Consider the following 21,496-nt stretch of genomic DNA (forward strand, 5'->3'; position numbering starts at 1 on the left):
CGAACATGCCTATTTCCTCACAGCATGCCAACATGAGTTCTTAAATCTTTTCTCCAGTCTCACCAATGAGAAATTGAGTAGTCTTAATTTGCATTTGTCCATTTCTGAGTGAATATGAACATCATTTATATATTTGAGGTTATTTCTACTGGGGTTTTGGTCCCTTACCCTCCTTATACTTTTAGCAACATCACTCAGCTATTGTGCTAAGTACAGCTTATAGGAGGATAATGATGGAAACAGGGAGAAAGTTGGTTATTTCAATAATCCAGATGAAATAAAGCAAGGTAGTCATAATAGTGGTGACAAGCAATGGTCAGACTGCAGGTATCATGTGAATGTAAACCAGAAAATTTTCCTAACAGACACATTGTAAGGTATGACCAAAAGAGGTCAAAGTGGACTCCCAAATGTTGTCACTTGAACAAGTGGAAACCTAGATTTGTCATGAACTTAGAGAAGATCTTGGTTGAGGCAAAATTTGTGTGTGGATGATAATCAGAGGCTGGGTTTGGCCTGTATTAACTTTGAGATGCCAATCAAACTTATGAGTGGCAATGTCAAGAAGGCAAATGGATATATAGTGCTGACAGTCAAAGAAGAGTTCCTGAATATAGTATGCATAAACACTGATGCATAAGAACTAGACAAGGTCAGGGACACGCGGGTGGCTCAGTCAGTTAAGCGTTGGACTTCGGCTCAGGTCATGATCTCTCAGTCTGTGAGTTCGAGCCCTACGTCGGGCTCTGTGCTGACAGCTCAGAGCCTGGAGCCTACTTCGGATTCTGTGACTCCTCTCTCTGCCCCTCTGCCTCTTACTCAAAAATAAATAAACATTAAAAATAAAGAGAGATCAAGAAAAAAAAGAACTAGACAAGGTCAACATGAGTATAGATGTAAAAATAAAAGACCTACAAGCGCTGAGCTGTATAAGTAACTCCAATAATAAGAATCAACAATAAGAAATCATGGAGAAGGTGAGGAATCAGTCAATAAGACAGTAGGAAAACAAGAGATGGAAGCTGAATAAAAAATACATTTCAATGACAGACTGATGAAAACCATCAAATGCTGACAGGCCAAGTAAGATAGAGACTAAGAATTGACATTAGATTTAGCAAATATGATGCTTGTTGGAGAACTTAAAAAGGTTTTAGAGGAGTGGTAAAGACAAAACCCTAATCTGAGTGAATTTCAGAACGAGAGAGCAAGAGTTTGAGACTATCAATATTGACAAACGGGATTTTGCCGTAAAGGATACAAGTCACATTTCAGCATGATGGTATATAATAGCAGAAGTGTGGGTGCTTGACGATTGTATGATCAGCAGAGCCTTAATATAAATAAGTAGAAAAATCAAAAGGAGAAGGTAGGCTAAAACAAACAGATAAGAAAATGAAATGAAATGGAAGATGAATGCAATATGTCAGGGTGATTGTAGTTGAATTTATTTTATTTAACAAACACTGTTTACTATGTGTCAGGACACTTCAAGGACTTATAAATACAATTCATTTAATATTCACCTCTTCCAATCCTCAAAATTTGATCGTCCTTTTTCCAACCTTTAAATTTACTCAGATATGAGCCTACCATTTTACCCTCTGTTTATAGCATCTCCCTAAGTGATGTTGTTCAGACCTATGACTTCAAATATCTATTTACTAATAGCCTTTAGTTATGGATCTCCAATGTTAAGAAGTTAGAAAAAGAACAACAAACAAAGCCTAAAGCCAGCAGAGAGAAGGAAACAATAAAAATGTGAGCAAAAATAAATGATATAGAAACAGATCAATGAACCCAGGAGCTGGTTCTTTGAAAAAAAATAATAAAATTGACAAACCTCTAGCCAAACCTATCAAAAAGAGAAAGGACCCAAATAAATGAAATCACAAAAGACAGATGAGAAATAGCAACCAACAGCACAGAAATATAAACAATTATAAGAGAATATCATGATAAACTATATGCCAACAAACTGGACAACCTGGAAGAAATGGATAAATCCCTAGAAACATAAACTACCAAAACTGAAACAGGAAGAAATTGAAAACTTGAATAGACGGATAACCGGAAAAGAAATTGAATCAGTAATTAAAAATCTCACAACAAATGTCCAGGGCAAGATGGCTTCAAAGGTAAATTCTACCAAACATCTAAAGAAGAGCTAATAATACCTATTCTTTTCAAACTATTCCAAAAAATAGAAAAGGAAAACTTCTAAATTTATTCTATGAGCCATTACCCTGAAACCAGGACCAGAGAAAGACTCCACTAAATAAAAGAAGTACAGGCCAATACCCCCAATGAACATGGATACAAAAATTCTCAATAAAACACTAGCAAACCAAATCTAACGGTACATTAAAAAAATCCATCAACTGGGATTTATTCCTAGTTTGCAAGGGTGGTTCAATATTTGTAAATCAATCATGATATACCACTTTAATAAAAGAAAGGATAAGAACCATATGATCTTTTTAATAGATGTAGAAAAAGCATTTCACAAAAAGTACAATGTCCATTCACAATAAAAGCCTCAACAAATTGGGTTTTGAAGGAACATAGTAAGGTCATATATGAATAACCCACAGCTAATACCATCCTCAATGGGAACAACCGAGAGCTTTTTCCTATGGTCAGGCACAAGACAGGGATGTCCTCTCTCACCACTTATTTAACATAGTACTGGATGTCCTAGCCATAACAACCAGACAACAAAAAAATAAAAGGCATCCAAATTGGCAAGGAAGAAGTAAAATTTTCACTATTTGTAGATGTCAAGATACTCTATATAGAAAAGCTAAAGACTCCACCAAAAAACTGCTAGAGCTGATACATGAATTCAGTAAAGTCACAGGATACAAAATTAATGTACAGAAATATGCATTTCTATGTGCCAATAATGAAGCAACAGGAAGAGGAATTAAGGAATCAATCTACAAATAAGATACCTAGGAATAAACTTAACAACAAGGCCATCACATTATCTCCAAGCCCCAACATTAAAATTTTAGCATGAGGAGAACATGAAATTTCAACTTTTAATATTTTTGCTTGCTGTATTTTTAAATTGTCTACAATGCACATGTACTGCTTCTTTAATAAAATGGTTTAAGAATTTTCAAAGTAGGTAATGATTCATGAAATTATATTCCCATAATAGATAAATTAAGACAACTGCTGACTGACCATTAGATCTCGCAACATAGAAGTCACTGGTGTCCTTGAAGAATCCACTTTGGTTGAGGAGGGTAAGAAAAACCCGACTGATATGGTTTGGCAGTTCCCAAAAATGTTAAACAGAGTTAGGATATGACCCAGCAATTACACTCCTAAGTATACAATCAAGAGAACTGGAAACATACATTCACATAAAAACTTACACCCTAACATTCATAGCAACATAACATCTTAGTAGCCAAAAGTGTAACCAACCCAAATGTCCAGAAACAGATGAATGGAAAACAAAGTGTGGTATATTCATATAATAGATTATTATTCAGCAATTTAAACAAGAATTAAATACTAATACATGCTACAGCACAGATGAACCTTGAAAACTTTAAGTGAAAGAAACCAATCCCATAAGAAAACATACTGAATGACTCATACTATGCTTATGACTTTCCACAATACGCAAATCCATAAAGTGTGTTAGTGGTTGTCTAGGATTGGAGGTAGGAGGATTTGGGGGGTAACCACTATTAGGTATGAGGTTTTTTGGAGGGAGTGATGAAAATGTCCTAAAATTAGGTCATGTTGATGGTTGCACAATTCTGTGAAAACAATAAAAACCACCGAACGGTACACTTTTAAAAGGTGAATTTATGGTAAATGAATTATCTCAATAAAACTGTTACAAAAAATCTAAAAGGCAGAATTCAGTTGATCAGTGTGCACTTGTTCTACTCCCTTCAGTACGTATAGGTTGTATGCGACATTACTTCCAGGGATTTATTCATCTTTTTTTGGTAAACTTTTCCTCCTTCCCATTAATCCCTATCCACAACACAAATCCCAACCTCTCCGAATCAAACATAACCAGACGGAAAAATGTTTGCCTCCATTAAGAATAACTACATTTTACAATTTTAAAAAGTATTATATGTGGCCATTGTTCAGATTTACTTCTCAATATGTACATATTAAAAAAAAAAAAAGAAACAAAAAAAGGAAGAAAAAGCATTTGCCTAGGAATAATAATGCATCACTTTAAGCAAACATTATATAGCCTGAATTCTAAAACCCATTTTGGTTTATATAAAACTACTTTGTAAAAGCCACAAAACAAGTATCCCTCAACTCTTGAGAAATGTTTGGATATTTAAATAATACTGCTATTATACATTTTCTTCCATGAAATAGAAAAAAAAATTACAACAATTGCATCATTTTATGGATAGAGACTGAGTACATACATAAGCCCATTGGCAAAGCTAAATTTAGAGCCAATTTCCTCTCCTGGATTATATAATTTCAATAGTATATAATAATTGTCTGCTGTTGGAAAAACACCTGAGTGGTTCAACTAAAGATGCAAACATACAATAACAAAAACTCTGCACAAATATTCAAACTCGGGGATTTCTAATTAAAATAATAGAAAAATAGAAAATTTTTCCTTCCAAAAAAAGGTATCTAGACAAAGACTCAGATACCCCATGTAGATTATTCACAAGAATCATATGTGAATCAACCTTTTTTGTAGTCCTTAAATAAAATTTAACAATCAACTGATGAAAAAACAAGTTTCATATGCAAAGAACACCTTAATGCATCTATAATTAACTTAATGCAAAAGTATATGAAAAAACACAGCTATTTCACTGCAGTCTTTAAGAAGAGCAACATTTCATTATTTCTGGTTCATCTTCTTACGCATTTCTTCAAGAGCTGCTTCTTTCTCTCTCAGCACTTGCTTAAGTCTTCTTATTTTTTCATCTCGAATGGTTTCCTCTAACTCTGGTGGCGTCATGGGGAAAATGTCTTCAGTATAACTTTTATTAAAGGAATGACTTTGCTCAAAAGCTACATTCAAACTCAATGTGCCTTTTTCCTGGTTCTCAGGGGTACAGTGTTCAACCTCAGTTTTCTTTTCTTCTCTGGTTTTGTTGCGGCTTGTGAGAATGTTATGGTGTGATACATCTGAAGTTGGTAAAATACTGCTGACAAGTTGGGAATTGGTGACATTAGTTCCACCATTTAGAGCTGTGTTATAAGTACTCTCGGTTTTTCTCTTCTTTGTGTGATCCATCTTTTTAACGGTTTTTGCTTTTCTTTTCTTATCAAAACCCTGTTGTCATGTTGAGTAAGATTTCAAAAGAAAAACAATTATTGCCACATAGACAGTATGCTGTCAAATTTAACAGTCTGCAGGTGACAAATACTTATCAATTAAATTCAACTACACAAAATATACTGAGAACTCTAGCAAAAAATTGTTTACTATTGTACAGTACCAAAATGAATAGCAATGTCCTAATGATATTCACTGAGAATAAACTGCTTAATTCACATTTTCCTGCTTAACTATTAGATGTATTGATCTATCGCCAAAATACAACAGCCATTTATAAAGAATCTGAGAAGCAGAATTGACTTAATTTTGTTTCCTTGTGCACAGTAGGCACATATGTGGAAGCTTTTCATTGGGAAAGGATGAGCAGTCTCTGATCTAAAGCTCAGAATATTACACAGTGTAATAATGATATATTTCTAAGTAAAATAGGCAAAGTCATAGGGATTTTTTTTCATCATTGACCAAGTAGATTTCTTAAAATGTCTGTATTAAGGGTAATATTGCAACGACCATCTGCATGCTTGTATTTTCCCTACATTTGGATTATTTATTTTAAATAGGGTCTTCAACGTAGGATAGCTAGTTTAAAAAGTTATGGCCATTTTCTTATAGTTTTTTAATGAAAAAAAAAATAAACAGGTGAATAAAAACACTTAAAATGCCTTCTATTCACTGGGGATACGTTTTTACCTTTGTGTATTTGGTTCTCTTTAACACCAAATGTGTATAATATATACACACGCAAATCTGAAAACTACCATTCATATTAATGCACACGACTAAAAAAACAAATCAAGAAAACACACTCGTGAACGTTTGTAGTACCTACAAAGGACACAAAATATATTACCTGTCTTTTCTTTTCCTCCTTCTCTATAAACTCCGTCTCTTTATAAGTATTGGTCTTCACCAAACGGCTGAAGGAATCAAAACCTTCTCCAGAGCCCAAGTGATCAGGAATCCGAGTAAGGCACACTCTCAAATCTTTAGTGAGACCAAATATCTTTTTAAATTCAGCATCATTCTTCAGATGTGATACCTTATTGCTTCCTCCTTGGGAATGGTTCTTGTCATTCCTCTCTTGAGGAACTTTTTCTAATGTTGATGCCATCTCATTCTGGATCTGCAATTAAGAAAACAAAAACACACAAACAATACTGCCAATTACTTAAGCTATTTCATCAGACTGGCAACTAAGTGATCATCTCATCTTACTTAAAAAAAACAAAACAAAAACCATCATGCTCTAAAGTCCTAAATGGTTGATTTGCATTACCCTTGCCTTACCACCCACACTCAAAAAAATGAATTTAACTGGGTACAAACTTAAACTGTTCCTCCACAATTTCTCATTTTACTTTGCTTTCTTGCACTAGAAAGGTTAACAGATGAAATAATACCAACTAATGACAAGTCAAAAAATAATCTATATAACTTTAGTTGGAAGCTGTAGTCTTCTGGAAAAGTCTTATGCCTTCAATCAATCTTAAACTCCTTCAGAATTTACCTCCTTATATCTCTGGAAGGGGAGAAACACTGACATTATTAAGGCCTCTAGGTAAGGAAAGAGTGGGCATAAATATTTAGTGAGCACAGACACACATATCTTAAGCAGAACAGAAAGGTAACTATGTGGATATGTTGAATAATTAAAGAGTCAGAAAGAAGGGCTTAAAAAAAAAAAGGAAACTCGTCTACTTAAAACAAAACAAAATCAAAGATGTTGATAAATCCTATTTCCACAAATGACTGAAAGGTACTGATTAGCACCATCCTACCCCTTCTACCATCTACCTAAAAAAACTGCCAGATATTTCCCTACCATCACAAAATAAACAAACAAAAAACCCAGCTCTCCTATATGCGTAATATTGATCTTTTCATATACTAACAGTAATCTAATAAATACATGCATGGACACAGAATTTACCAAGTTTTGAATTCACATTATCTTTCACCAATAAACCTTCTTGCTCTGTGAGTTTTTTGTTTGTTTGATTTTGTTTTAAAGCTTTGGCATGCCAAATGAATTAAGAGAGAGATACTGTTTGCACTCTCTCAATTATCCTCCTCAAACATTGCCTTCAGATGAAAGCTCTGACTTAATTAAGCATACATGTGTGTATGGTATGTGTGTGATGGAGTGGAGGATGGGAGAAGGGGTGGGGGGAAGAGGTATTATAGGTAACTAACTTTGAGAATTAAGAAAGAAAAATTTTCTATATAGATAGAGAAAAAGAACACCCTGACATGGGAAAATTACCTTTGGTTCTTGGTCTCTGAAAACACACTGTTGTGAAGTGATAGTTGTTGCATCAACAGAGGAACTTATTTTCTCTATGCTCTGGATGATATTTCCTTTTCTGGGGGCATTCTGTACTGTACTAAATCCATCTGGAAAGTCTGGCTTTGTGAATAAAATCTTACTCTGTTTTAAGTAGTTAATGGGTTGATTCATATTATGTGGGTTTGGGGTAGAAAGAGATGGTTTCTCCACTTTTTTATTCTTCTCTGCCCTTAGATTGATCATGGAAGCAGGCTGAGTATTTGAAAATGATTTTGTTTCCATCTGGTAAGATTTACTTTTAGCCAAAACAATATTTACAACCTCTCTGGATATTTCTGTGACTGGGCTTGAACTCACTATCTGTGATGTATCTTTTCTTGGTGGAATATCAGGAGAAACAGAATTCTGTTGGTCAATTTGTGATGGCAAAACATCTGTCCCCTTTTTAGCCAATAGATAGACTTTCCCATTAAACATAACCAAAGCATTATCTTTAATAGGCATACTTTTGGACTGTGTCCCACTAGGACTGACAGTGCTCAATGCTGGCATATTTATAGTATTATCTCCCAAACTTTTCCTATCTACAAAAGTTTTTAAAATCTTGGAAGCCACATTATTTGAAGACTTAACAGGAACAAGAGATGGACTGCAAGGCTGTAGATTTTCTTGAAAAATCCATTTCACAGGAGCAGCTTGAGAATGCTGACCACCTTTTAATTGTGTCTCTTTAGCAACATTCACTGGCATTTGTGTGGTATTTAGTATCACTGGCTTTGCTATTTCTGTAACAGGTTTTGGATAAATGTTTTGAAAGTTCTTGGTAACTACATTTTTCACTGTGTTTACAGGAGATACGTAAATAACGGTTGGTATTTGGGAGGCCTCAACTGTTCCTGAGGTACTTGTGGTTGCAGTTGCAAGTATCTTTTGCTGAACTGAAGGAGGCAATGAAGACGCTGGTACAGATTTCACTTCAGCATGGGCTGGAATCTGTAAATGATGCCCAGAAGGCAAAACTGGAGACTTCACAGTCATTGGAAGACTCTGAGTATTTACTAAAATATAAGGTGAATCGTTTTGTGTTGAGGAGGGAGAAACAGCAAATGTTTGCATGGTGAGTCCATCAATTTTCACACCATGACTCTGAACTTTAGAAACTGATGAGGTAAAATTTTCAGTTCCCACAGAAGTAACTCTAACTTTTTCTGCTGTATCTACTGTTCTTGTAAGAAAATAGTTTGAAGAACTGGCTGGCTGAAAAATGGGCAATTGAACTGATGCACTTGTGGAAGAGCTGGAAATCTGAGTCTGAAAAGTAACTTGAACTGGGCTTCCTGTATTCCCTTTCAAAGCATCAGACATGACTGAAGATTGAACTAGCGGTATAAGATTTCCAGAAGAATTAGGAATTGGAAGTAATTGCAGAAGATTTTTTCCATCCGAGCCAATCGTCTGAACTACTTGGTACATGCAGCCTGAAACACTTAAAAGAACATTGAGTAAATAAATACAACATACTAGACGGTATATACATTTTATTTAAAAACAAATATTTGCAAATATTATTTTAAAAAGATAAAAATTTATAAAATATGATAAAAGTATATCATTTGTCACTTTGAGTTTTCAAAGTGAACTATTGCAAAACAAAGATTTTAAATAGAAGTGATAATCAAAGACAATGATCAGCTTTGATTTAGAGTTTCTCACATGATTAAGCAATGGGTAGATTAAACTTTTCTAAGGTTTTACCCCGTATAAAATTATGCTTACTAGAATATGTTCCTCTTAAACTATGAGCATACTCCCTTCTCTTTTTACTTGAATTCTTCCCTCTTGTCCTCCTCCTCTACTCTGAGTGACCAGGATTCTCATTTCACCTCCATTTATGTACATTCTATTTCCCTCACTCTTTTCTACCCTCTATTCAACCTGTTCTGTCCTCTTCCTACTGACAGTGACTCACAAGTCATACGGTCAGCCATTCTTCTTTTGCTTAAAGTCATTTCTTGTGGTGATACCTTCATGTGCCACATTTTTGAAGACTAAATGGAGTTACTCATGTAGGAACCATTTTCTTCTTTGACTTAGCACATTTGAAGTTTGGTGCTAAATAGCCCTTGGTATGGGAATCACTCACATTTGTTCCAACTATCTGTCAATCCATATACATAACAGCAACACCATTTCAGCTAAATAATTTTCAGTGATTGTGGAACACACTGGGTTTTTTTTTTTTTTAACCTAGCCAATTTTGATCCTGATACTTATGAGCCATAACTTAGTACAGACTGCCTGATTTTTTAAAAATCCAAAATATATCAATATCTGTTGTATAATTAATTTGTAGATTTCTTAAATGCAGAGATCCCAAGTTATTTATGCCGAAAACCACCTTTCAGTTCCTGGAAAATAGTAAGCTCTCATGGGACCCAGAGTCATCACACATGCTCTCTCTCTACCTAGGTACTCTTCTCCCACCCATATAACTCAAGTCTCAGCATAAATAATACTTCTCAAGAGAGATATTCTCTGACAACCTTAACTATTTTTGCTCTTCTTTCATTATTAGTTTATAATATTACACCTGTTAATTTCCTTCATGGTATATCACAATTGGTAAATATATATTAATCTATTTGTTCATTTGCCTATAGACTGTCTCTCATGCTAAATTCTAGCAATATAAATGCAGGGTTCATGTCCTACTGACAGTGTGGCCTTATATGACAGAGATCAAATGAAAACAAAAACTTAAGACAAATAATAATAAAATTAGAATTCTCAATGATATAAAGGTGTGTTTTACTGACTGTAGGCATTTTTAAAACCTTAGGTATTAATAAAAATCAAACCCAGGGGTGCCTGGGTGGCGCAGTCGGTTAAGCGTCCGACTTCAGCCAGGTCATGATCTCGCGGTCCGTGAGTTCGAGCCCCGTGTCGGGCTCTGGGCTGATGGCTCAGAGCCTGGAACCTGTTTCCGATTCTGTGTCTCCCTCTCTCTCTGCCCCTCGCCCGTTCATGCTCTGTCTCTCTCTGTCCCAAAAATAAGTAAAAACGTTGAAAAAAAAAAAAAAATCAAACCCAAAAACTCTGTGTATTCTAGGAAGCCCTGGAACAATGATTTTACCTTTCCATAACCCAAAATAATATATCTTTTTAAACATTTAAAACTGTTTTCTAGCCACTTGATAGTGCTTCAAAATGTTAAATTTACTTTTAGCAAATTAAAACTTAATCTCGAAAGAGAAGCATGAACATAAAGTATGAATTCTTGCTTTCAGGACTTAAAGAGGAAAGCCTACCTTCATCAACTCCCCACCCCCCAGAGACATATAAACTAGACTAGAATTTATTCAACTTTAATTTATTCAACAAAAATTTACTTGAGGGTATGTTATGGTACAGGCCACGGGTTCAGTTATGGGAAAAGGGTGAGTAAACTACAGCCCTGGGCCAAATCTGTCTCCTCCCTGTTTTTGTGTAGCCCACAGGCTAAGAACATTTTTTCTATTTTAAATGATTTTTAGAAGTCACAAGAACAGTATTTTGTGGTATGTGAAAACTACAAGATTCAAATATCAGTATCCATACATAGTTTTATTGGTACACAGTCACACTCATCTTTATTGTACTGTAAATGGCTGTTCTCATGCTACAATAGCTGAGTTGAGTAGTTACACCAGAGATGATCACATGGCACACAAAATCTGAAATATTTACTATTTGGAACTTTACAGAAAATGTTTGCTTGCCAAGCTAGTTCAACCCACAGTCCCGAAAAGAACTTAAACTGCTGGTTGTATGTGCATGTAAACAGGCAGTTATCATTAAGTAGGATAAGTGATACATTACATTTGAATGAGAACAAAAATGCTTCCTCCTTTTCTTAAAACACTCTCTTCCCAAGGTTTCCTAGATATGAAATTCTCTTACTGCTGTAATGATTCCTCAGTCTTCTTTGGCAACTCATACATACTACTTGAATCAACCTTCAAATACTAGAACGCACCAAAGCTGAGACTGAATTCTCTCCCTACTCTGTAGGCTTTTCCCAATTATTTCTTTTATGTGCATGACTTCAATTATATTACCATTTATACAGTAACAATTAAAATATTTCTATCTTAGCTCTTTTTGAGACTCAGGCTTATATATCCAACTTCCCTCATGACATTTCCATTCAGAATCTCAAATACACCTAAAGCTCAACATGGTTTTGTCCAGTTTTTTTCTATGATAAACGACATACCATCTATTTTAGATGCCTAAATCAGAAAAAGCAATTTCCTGTTTTCTAACCATCTATATTCCATCTATCACAAAATCTTATTGATGTTATCTCCTAAATTTCCCTTGATCTTTTCAATTCTTTCCAAATCATCTGTCTCCATTCTAATTCAAGCAAACATCATCTCTAGCTTAGACTATTATAGTAGCTTCATAACTGGTCTTTTTTTTTTTTTTTAATGTTTATTGGGGGAGGAGGAGCACACACTAGAGAGGGGCAGAGGAAGGGGGACAGGAGGATCAGAAGCAGGCTCTGTGCTGACAGCAGAGACATGAACTGTGAGATCATGACCTGGGCTGAAGTCGGAAGCTTAACTGCCTGAGCTACCCAGGCACACCATAACTGGTCTTCCTTTATTTCAGCCACATCCTCTCCCTTTGAAAGCTTTCAGCATACTACAGCTGGCTCTTCCCTGCTTAAAATATTTCAGCAGTTTCCCATTTTCTTTGAGCAGTAGAAAGAAAACCAGGAGATTCTGATGCAATGGAAGCCAAAGAAGAGAGTTTCACAAAACTTGGGCAATTCTATTTACTTAAAAAATTTTTTTAACATTTTATTTTTTGAGAAACAGAAAGAAACAGAGAGTGAGCAGGGGAGGGGCAAAGAGAGAGGAAGACACAGAATCCAAAGCAGACTCCAGGCTCTGAACTATCAGCACAGAGCCCAATGCAGGACTCGAACCACAAATGTGAGATCATGACCTGAGCCGAAGGCAGACGCTCAACCGAGTGAGCCACCCAGGTGCCCCTATTTATTTTAAGTTCATTTATTTATTTTTTCAGAGAGTGAGCACGCGTGTGCGCGCATGAGCAGGATAAGGGCAGAGATAGAGAATCGTAAGCAGGTTCCACACTCAGCATGAAGCCTGATGCCAGGCTCAATCTTATGACCGCAAGACCATAACCTGAGCCAAAATCAAGAGTTGGATGCTTAACCAAGAGCTACCCAGTCGCCCCTGAGAAATTCTATTTAAAAGTTTCTGAGAAGTCAAATAGGATGTAAATTAAAAATCTACTTGCATGAGTGGTATGAGGGTCACTGAGGGCTTTAAAAGAGTAGTTTTGTGGGAGGGAAAGTTGCAGAGGATATTAAGATAGAAAATACAGACAGCTCTTATGAACTTTGACTGCAAAAGGGAAGATAAAAGACTGGCAAGTAGATGGAGGCTAAATGGAGTCAAATAAGAGATCTTTTTTTCTCTTTTTAAGGTTAGATGAACCATAGCATATATTAATGCTCATATGATTTACCAAGAGGAAGAGGATAAAAAGGGCTAAATGAATGTAAGGTTTGATTAGGAGATAGGAAATGGGAACCAGCAGTCAGGTAGAGGAATTGAACTTTAACGAGGGGTGAAGAAATACCTTCTTCCATTGGCACTGAAAGAGAGGTTAGGCACAACTGCAGTTAGGCTTATAAAGCTTTGGTGTCAAGAGGCTGAAGTAATTCTGATATAATGGCTTTTATTTTTCTGTGAAAAGGACATGACATCATATGCTAAGTATAGGAGCAAAAATAGAAATTTGAGGCAAATCAAAGATTTGAAACAGTCTTTGAGAGAGAACAAGATGACCTCAGGCAATATCAGTCATCAGGTAGTGCTGATGGCCCAAGGTTATAGGTAGTGATTATGAATTTATAGTGAGACCAATCTGTGCTCTTGTGAGATTTTCTTGTTCCACTGGGTATACGCAAAGAGAAAGCAAATCCAGGGCTGGGGTGGTTTCAGAAGAATGGGAAAAAAAAAAAATCAAAGAGGAACAAAAGAGTTTAGGATATTGGTAAAAATTTATTAAAATGATGGAATATAGAATCTAAACAGGATGAAAAAAAATATTAAGACAAAGGTGAAAGTATAAGGAGAAAATAAAGGGATTGTTGGACTGGAGGGCCAGATAAAGTTAAAAAAATCAGAATGGGAGTATTTAAATAAGTAAGCTAGAAATATACAACTGGTGTTCAAAAAGAGGATGCCTGAATCAAGAATTTCATAGATGCAACAATTTTATCTGACAACAAGAACTACAGAAGTGGATGGATGGCAGCAGAATGCAGAATAAGATCAATGGGGAAAAAAGAACTTTGTACTGAAAGACCAGATGACAAAGAGATTATCCATATAAATGTTAAAGTCATGTAAGATTAAAAAGATGATAGGGGCGCCTGGGTGGATCAGTCAGTTAAGTGTCCAACTTCGGCTCAGGTCATGATCTCACAGTTCGTGGGTTCAAGCCCCGCGTCGGGCTCTGTGCTGACAGCTCAGAGCCTGGAGCCTGTTTCATATTCTGTGTCTCCCTCTTTCTCTGACCCTCCCCTGTTCATGCTCTCTCTCTGTCTCAAAAATAAATAAATGTTAAAAAAAAAAAAAAAAGATGATTGTGATCTATGTGCCAAATTTGATTACAGGAAGTTGGTAGATGATGTTAATGAACCACAATTAAGGCCATCTACCAACTTCCTGTCACTGATATGCCAAAAAGTTGTCTCAAAATTCACGCTCTTCTGCAGTCTATTTTCTTTCCCATTATTCTACTAAATTTCATTCTCAAAGATTACCAAATGTGTTCTCACAGTTAAATCTATCTTTATTCTATTCTCATTCTCTAGGTGCTTCCTGCTGAAATTGACACTGCTAGCTAATTAATTATCCATCGTGAACAGATCCCTAACATGATGTCCATTATGCACAATTTGCTTGTTTTTCTTAATGTTCCCTTTCTTATTCTGCACTTTAAGCACCCACTTAAGACTATTCCCCAAAGCACAATTCTTGACCCTGTTTCTCCTTAAAGACATTCTTCCTTAAAGATTGTACCAATTGCTTCAACTACTGTGTCGATTGCTTGAACTATTTCCTTCAACTATCTCCTTTGCAATAACGACACTCACAGTTAGATCCATCATTCCTATCCCCTAATATCGACCTCGGTTCCATATTTGTGATGTCCTACCAAAATCTTTCACTTTTCATACCATGATGTTTTTTGAAAACCATGACTTTAAAGTTAAAATTACTCTCTACTGAAAACTAGTACTCTATTCTACCATCTAGTCATATGTCAGCACTATTATTTCCCAAGTCACTTTGGTTTTAAATCCCCCACTCATCTCTGACACCTTTATTGCCCTTATTTACCTTTGATTCACCCAGAGCACCTTGTATAGATGCTTACAAAGTGTAAACACTCAATAAATGTATAGTGAATGAATCACTGCATCTGTAAAGTTTTGGGTTTTTTTTTTCCTTTTTACAGCTCTTACTCATTCTTCTCCTTCTTCACCACTGCCACTACCATGAGCTAGATCAGATGTGTATTACCTAGGACCTGTCTAGTCCTCATTATCTCATTCCTGTATTTTGCTGTGACTTTTAAACTAGTTTTTGTGACTGCAGCCACTACTATTACGTATCTCTGGCAGATTAAATCATTGTTTTCATACTGTTACCTCCTTTCTCAAACTTCCAATAATACATCATTGCCAATTCAGCTTGACTTGAAAATTATCTAAAATCTAGACCCAACCAATCTCTACAACAGTACCATCTCTAACTTCTAAACACAAAATCTCTGATCTTCCCACAGAGGTCTCTTTGCTATTCTGGATTCTCCCATGTACGTTATTTTTTCTAAGTATTCTTCAAGTTATTTTTTTTTCCTTCTCCAGCAATTTAAAACATAGCTATAAATTGAGGATCAATTCCATCTTCTCCATGAAATATTTGCAAGTCACTCAAACTCACATTAATTTCTTCCAACTTGAAATCCATAAAGCACTCCCACTAGTGCCACGAATGCTACGAGTTATATAATGCCTTCTAAAAAATGAGTAAAATATTGTTTTCCTTACAGTCAGAGACTATACTGTTTACTTTGTAATTGTTCTCCCAATGCCAAGTACAGTAGGGCCTCAAAAAATTATGTAAAAACTAATGTATCCCTTCCAAATCTCCATTTTAACTGAACTGTCTCAATACCTTTCCTTTAGTCTTATTTAGCTTATTTATGCACTTCATTTGTCAATAATATCTAGCCCTCAGATTAAAAGCTTCAAAGAGCAGAACCTATGCTTTTATAATTATCTGTGTATGGGCATGCACATTTTTAATTGGTATGGTTTGTAAACAAACGGCACATGCTTCTGATACTTCATTCACATACTTCATTATGTGGCCTCAATGTGCCTGCTTTACAGAAAACATACCGCACAAACTATTTTCAAGTCTAATCATTGATTACACTCTTCTCTTCCATTTCCCCTTCAAAAAGGGAAGGAAAATAGTTTCTTCTATGTCATTATATCAACAGAGATTCACATAATCTACCAAAGACATAAATTCCTTAAGGGTAAGTTATGCACTTCGCATGTAAATCCTCTACACCTAAGAGAGTAACTGGCACATTGTAAACAATAACATTAGCTGAATTAACTCCTGCGTGTCATCATTAAAAACAAACACACACGACTTACTGGTAACAAATGGAATAAGTTCTAAATATTAAACTGAAATGAACAGGGTGAAATTCACCCTTCTCCATCAATATCCATTTTTTCCCCCAGATCTAGAAGAGACCTGCCACGAGAGTAACTGTAACTAAAACCTTATAAAGATTCTGTCTTCTTAAAAATCATACTCTGCAAGCTAATGTTAGAACTAAAATTAGAACCAGATTCTACATCCCATGCTCTAGTTTTTCACTTAAAGATTTAAAAAAAAAAAATCAATGTGCTAATTCCTTTAAACCAGTTGGTATTTGAACCGAGAAACTACGCTGGAAAAACGAACAATTAAAGACTTTAAAAGGCAAAAGAAGAATACACTAGAAAATTATCAGGCTTCTAATCTTGGCTCTTCCAATTATTAGTTCATTAATTTTAATAAATTTACTTAACCTCTTTGAATATGTTTCCTCATTAGCAAAATGGGAATGATAAGGCTTTCTATAAGAAGCAAATGAAATGACAGGCTGGAATTATGATAAGCTCCTAATAAATGCAAGTTATCATACTCCACTAAAATATACAATTGGTGTCCAAGAATAAGTAAATGAATCAGGTAATTTTTGACAATGTAAGAACTTTAATAAAAAGGTATGAGAACTTTAGTAAGTATATTAAACATATTTATATAACTTCTAACTTTTTTAATTCTAATATCGACATAACACATTCACAAGAAATGGAATGAAAAAAATTTCACAGGCTATTGAACATTTTGTAGATATTTTTGCAAAATGTATTTTTTTCAACAGCTAGAAGACCTTTTCTTCCATCGTACTATCTACGATTTAACATTATGTACATACCCCATATACATGTGATAATATATACAATACTATATACTACATAATATTATATACATAATAGATAATTATTATAAATAGCCAACGCTAATCCTAATAAACAGCCCAGTAATGTGAGTATCACCATTACCATTTTATAGTTTGAGGTTTGGTAATATTAAATAACTTATTCAGAATTACATGCTCCCATGGGCAATCCCATCTATATACTTTCTTGTATTTACTTTAACATAAAGCAAACATAACAAGGTCCAAAAAATTCAACTGCATGAAGTGAGAGATTAATGAGAAACAGATTTCAGTTAGCCTGTAAGGCATACATGTCGATGTCCTTTTGTTACACACCCAAATAGTAAAGATAATAACACTTATGGGGTACAAAACTAAATGCACAGTAAACTGACAATGAAACATTATGTTTCGAACTAAATCAAGCCTGCTGGTATGGACACTCATTTTAGCTCCCCATTTAAGAACAAAGGATTAAGAGCAGACAGAAGCCAATTGCCAATCACATCCTAACTCTTATTATTGTGAGATGTAGCATCACAGGCTTTTATTACAATACATCTAAGGTGCTGACTCAAATCTCTATTTTCAGCTCTGACTCTGCCTAAGTTTCAAATTCAAATACCTCTGCAATCGTTTTTTTGGTGTGTTCCTCATCTCAATTAATTCACCAATATCTGTCCAGAGAACTGGCATTATAATTGATCCCCCTTTCTTTGTGCCAATTCACTAACAAAATATGCCTATTTTCCCTTTCATATTTCTCTGAATCCAACCTTACTCTACATCATCTGGTTCAGGTCTTCAGAATCTCTGAAAGGACAACTTAAGTAGAATCTTTATACACCTGATCCCTCATTCCCAAATCCACACTGCCATCAGTTATCTAAAATGTACGTGGGAAGTGACAACCCTTTTCATAAAATCCTCTGAATGATCTCCAGTAGATGAAGTCTAATCTCTCTAGCAGAGCAAACCAAGCGCTTAAGAGCTACCTATTCATCCTGCTTACAGTAGAGACTCAAACAAAAATACCAATAGCTAATAATAAACCATACTGGTGCTTTATTTACCAGTTCCCTCTGCTTGAGCACAGCCTGCATTTATCTTTAATTGGAAAGTTGGTATCTACATTCCCCAACTCAGGTGCTCCCGAACCCTTTCTACAATTTCCTTTCTCTATGCCCTGACAGCATCCTGTGCGTAATGCTATTTAAACTATATTACATCATCTTCCCCTTAGCTATGAGGTTTTTCATGGGCACGGTTCATATCCTCTTCTTTAGTTAGTCTCTCCATTTAGCACAGTCTATCACTTAAGCAGGCACTCAGTGAATATTTTTCAACAAAATGTTTGAACTATACGGATAATAATGGGAAACTAGGACATGAACCTAGGTCGTTGTAACTCCAAAGTTTACATTCTTTATACTTATACCATTCTAACTCCTGTTTTGCTCTTTGTAAATAAAGCCCCAATCTAAGTAAACTTAATGCCTACTATCGCATAGATCTTCTAGATTTTTCCTTTGTACTCTAAGAATAAATTTGATTCTTACACTTTATGCCCTGATGAATTAGAGATACATTAAGCAATAAACATTCTGTAACGCAGTGTTGAAAAACTCTACAAAAGCAGCAGTAACTCAAGAAAAATCCAACAATCAATAGAAAATAAGAAAACCATATATTCATTTTAAGTTTATGAAGATAATGATTCAATACCATCAAAAATATTACCAGAAAAGTATGAAACCTAAGCTTTCAATAAATTCAATAACTAACAGTAATCAAATGATTTATAAAATTATACTTGTGCGTCATGCAGATTGTTACTTACAAAACAGAATAGAATATGCAAAGCAATAACCAAAATAAGAGTCAAATAGCTTCATAAAGGCATCTGGTAAATGTCCCAAATATGTGATGTCAAACCCCAGTGATTGAAGAAACAAATGTATTTAAAGATGATGAAAACAATGCATAAACCAACGAGTTAAGAACTCCCAATGACTTACGAATATAATCAAAACATAATTCAATTTGTAATATTTCAAAAAACGTCAAATATAGACAGCCAAAGGTTGAGAAACTGGATAAAAGAGTTAAAATACACAAGAAATATAAACGTCAAGTTCTTAGTCTACCCTATTTCTAATATTGAAAAACAATGCAATCCTAAAACAAACTGCATTAAATTAGGGTAAGCCAGATGTAATCAAATATCCAGGTACCAAAACAAGGGAGAAGAAATGAACAATCATTAGAAAGTAATTCTACTTTTGAATCATCTATACAGAACACTACCTCTGCCTCTCCTCTCCCCCCAGCTTCCACCAAAGTAAGCCAACAAACAACATACGTACACACAAGCTGGCTCTTTATTCGATTTGAAAAGCAGTGGTTCTTTCTTGGCAGTTCTTCAATATTGCTTTAGCTCAAGGCGATTCGTTATTTCTTCTTAGAATATTATGCATGTTTTTCAGTCGTTATTATAATTCTGTTTTGTATCTACTAGTGATGAAAAGAAACCTACTACCTACTTCCTGGGCTAAAATTTGTACAGAAACAAACTTGTATTCTTATAATAACAACAGCTAACACATAAATAGTGGTTTTCTGCTTTCCTATACCCAGTATTTTACACACACTTCTTCTTTTAATTCTTAAAATATCTCTAAGCGCTCTTACTGGAAAGGCGACTGGAAAGAAGGCACTTAGTCATACAAACAGTATCTGTCAAAGCTACGATTAAATTTAGGCAGCCGGATGTTCTTCAAACATAATTCCTCTTCCGTGATTTTTACATCTCAATTTCCAGGCTTTCTTTACATTTTTCTTCTGCAGAGAGAGCCCCATAAGTTTTTTCCCACCACTTATTATACCTCTACTAACTATGGAGCCTACAACTTAAAATATTCGATCTTCGCTCACAGTTTTGTTCCCATTTTACTTCATCTTGACCAACATAACCTTTTCTTAAAAAAACTGAGTCAGTGAAAAACTGTTTTGTAAATATGCAACTACGTACGTACGTCTTAAGAAATACTACACTCTCCCTACGTCAAACATAGCTCCTCTACAGAGACATCCAATTAGAGATGGCATTCTCATCTGTCCTAAAGGATCGATTTTACACGAGAATTACTCTGTCTACTTCTCTTTCTCTTCGTATAAAACTATCATCTGATTTTTGAAAAATCCATTCCTTCACGCGAGATCAACTTTTCAGCGTCTAAATTCATATACTCATCAACTACACAAAAATTTTTCCTTTCCTTCTCGCTCTCTTAAATACTACCTATTTTCACTGATGGTCCAGCGCCACCTGGGCTGCACTTGCATGTCCGTGCTGGTCGCTGCGTGTTTTTTCTGCGAGTGCGCAAGAATCTTCCAGAAGGTTTTAGTCACACAGGATTGTCGGCCATGTTGGTTTTCCTCTCCCGTGGAGCTCTATCTACTAGGTTGCCTACGTAACTTGAGACGATGGAGTCCTGGGGAGCCACGGCCGAGGCTTGCCTGCGTCAGGCTCTGAAGAGGCTTTACGTTTCCAAGAGGGGCGCGCTCTGAGGGTTCTGAGTGGCCCCGTGAGGAGCACTTGCCCCGCAGTCGCTCCCACTGCGGAATCAAGCTCATTTGACTTGCACAGAGTCCGCAAACGACGGCCAACTCGACACCCTGCTAAGAGACGGGCGAGGGGCGGGTGTGTCGAGCGAGATTCGAAACCGGTACTTACCACTTCGAGGCGTTGCCTGACTTTTCCTCTGCGGGTTTCAGGAAGACCCTCCGTAGGTTATTGGACATTTTAGAGGGGTCGGAGGGGCCAGCACATCCAGGAAAGTGGGCAATGGGGGTGGGGTGAGGGGGGGCGAGGTCTCTCCAAGGGGCGAGAACCAGAGCGATAGAATGTTTCGCTGCAGGTGTCCCGGAGTAAGACGGTTTCGATGACGAAAGGGGAACGACGGCTGAGAGGGCGTATCCCCAGCCTTCGGAGGGAGGCGACGCCGCCACCAGAAACCGGAAGAACCAAAGCGGCTGACGACGCTTCTCGGGCCCTAGGCTTTGAGAGGAGCGGGCCGAGTCTCCGCCTCCGCAGCCTACGACACCGCTCCAGAGCCACCCGGAGTCAGCGTAGGAGGCGTGGCCTTAATGGCGCCTCCCTCAGCACTGTCGGGTCTGTGGAGAAGTCTGCGCCGGACGGGCTCGACCGACCCCGCCCACCGAAGCTGCCAGCCCAGCAAAGCTCAGTCAGCGGCTTCCGCGATCGTCACATCCGGTTGCCAAGGTGACTGGCTCGCTAG

The 21,496-nt window shown here is 36.3% G+C and overlaps 1 protein-coding gene across 2 annotated transcripts; it reads right to left on the bottom strand.

The window, feature by feature from the left end:
- Positions 1-3,808: 3,808 nt before the first annotated feature.
- On the bottom strand, positions 3,809-21,117 carry LRIF1 (ligand dependent nuclear receptor interacting factor 1). Of its 2 annotated transcripts, XM_040471274.1 has the most exons (4): positions 20,932-21,117; positions 7,566-9,075; positions 6,153-6,425; positions 3,809-5,296 (listed from the first exon to the last, which is right to left on the bottom strand). In XM_040471274.1, exons 1-4 carry the CDS (start codon positions 20,997-20,999, stop codon positions 4,859-4,861), a joined length of 2,289 nt encoding a protein of 762 aa, XP_040327208.1. In that variant the 5' UTR covers positions 21,000-21,117; the 3' UTR covers positions 3,809-4,858. The 2 variants fall into 2 exon arrangements, with proteins under 2 accessions (XP_040327208.1, XP_040327209.1); XM_040471275.1 differs by lacking the exon at positions 7,566-9,075 and having other exon boundaries at positions 20,932-21,045.
- Between the last annotated feature and the right edge of the window lie 379 nt (positions 21,118-21,496).

This window comes from Herpailurus yagouaroundi, unplaced genomic scaffold, assembly GCF_014898765.1.
Source record: "Herpailurus yagouaroundi ecotype Mexico unplaced genomic scaffold, PumYag 77, whole genome shotgun sequence".
NCBI lineage: Eukaryota > Metazoa > Chordata > Mammalia > Carnivora > Felidae > Herpailurus > Herpailurus yagouaroundi.

Coding starts and splice junctions, on each gene's coding strand:
- LRIF1 (XM_040471274.1), bottom strand. CDS start 20,999: ATGTCCAATAACCTACGGAGGGTCTTCCTGAAACCCGCAGAGGAAAAG. Junction 9,076..20,931: donor TCAGGCAACGCCTCGAAGTG/GTAAGTACCGGT, acceptor TGTTCTTTTAAG/TGTTTCAGGCTGCATGTACC. Junction 6,426..7,565: donor TCAGAGACCAAGAACCAAAG/GTAATTTTCCCA, acceptor TCTTAATTGCAG/ATCCAGAATGAGATGGCATC.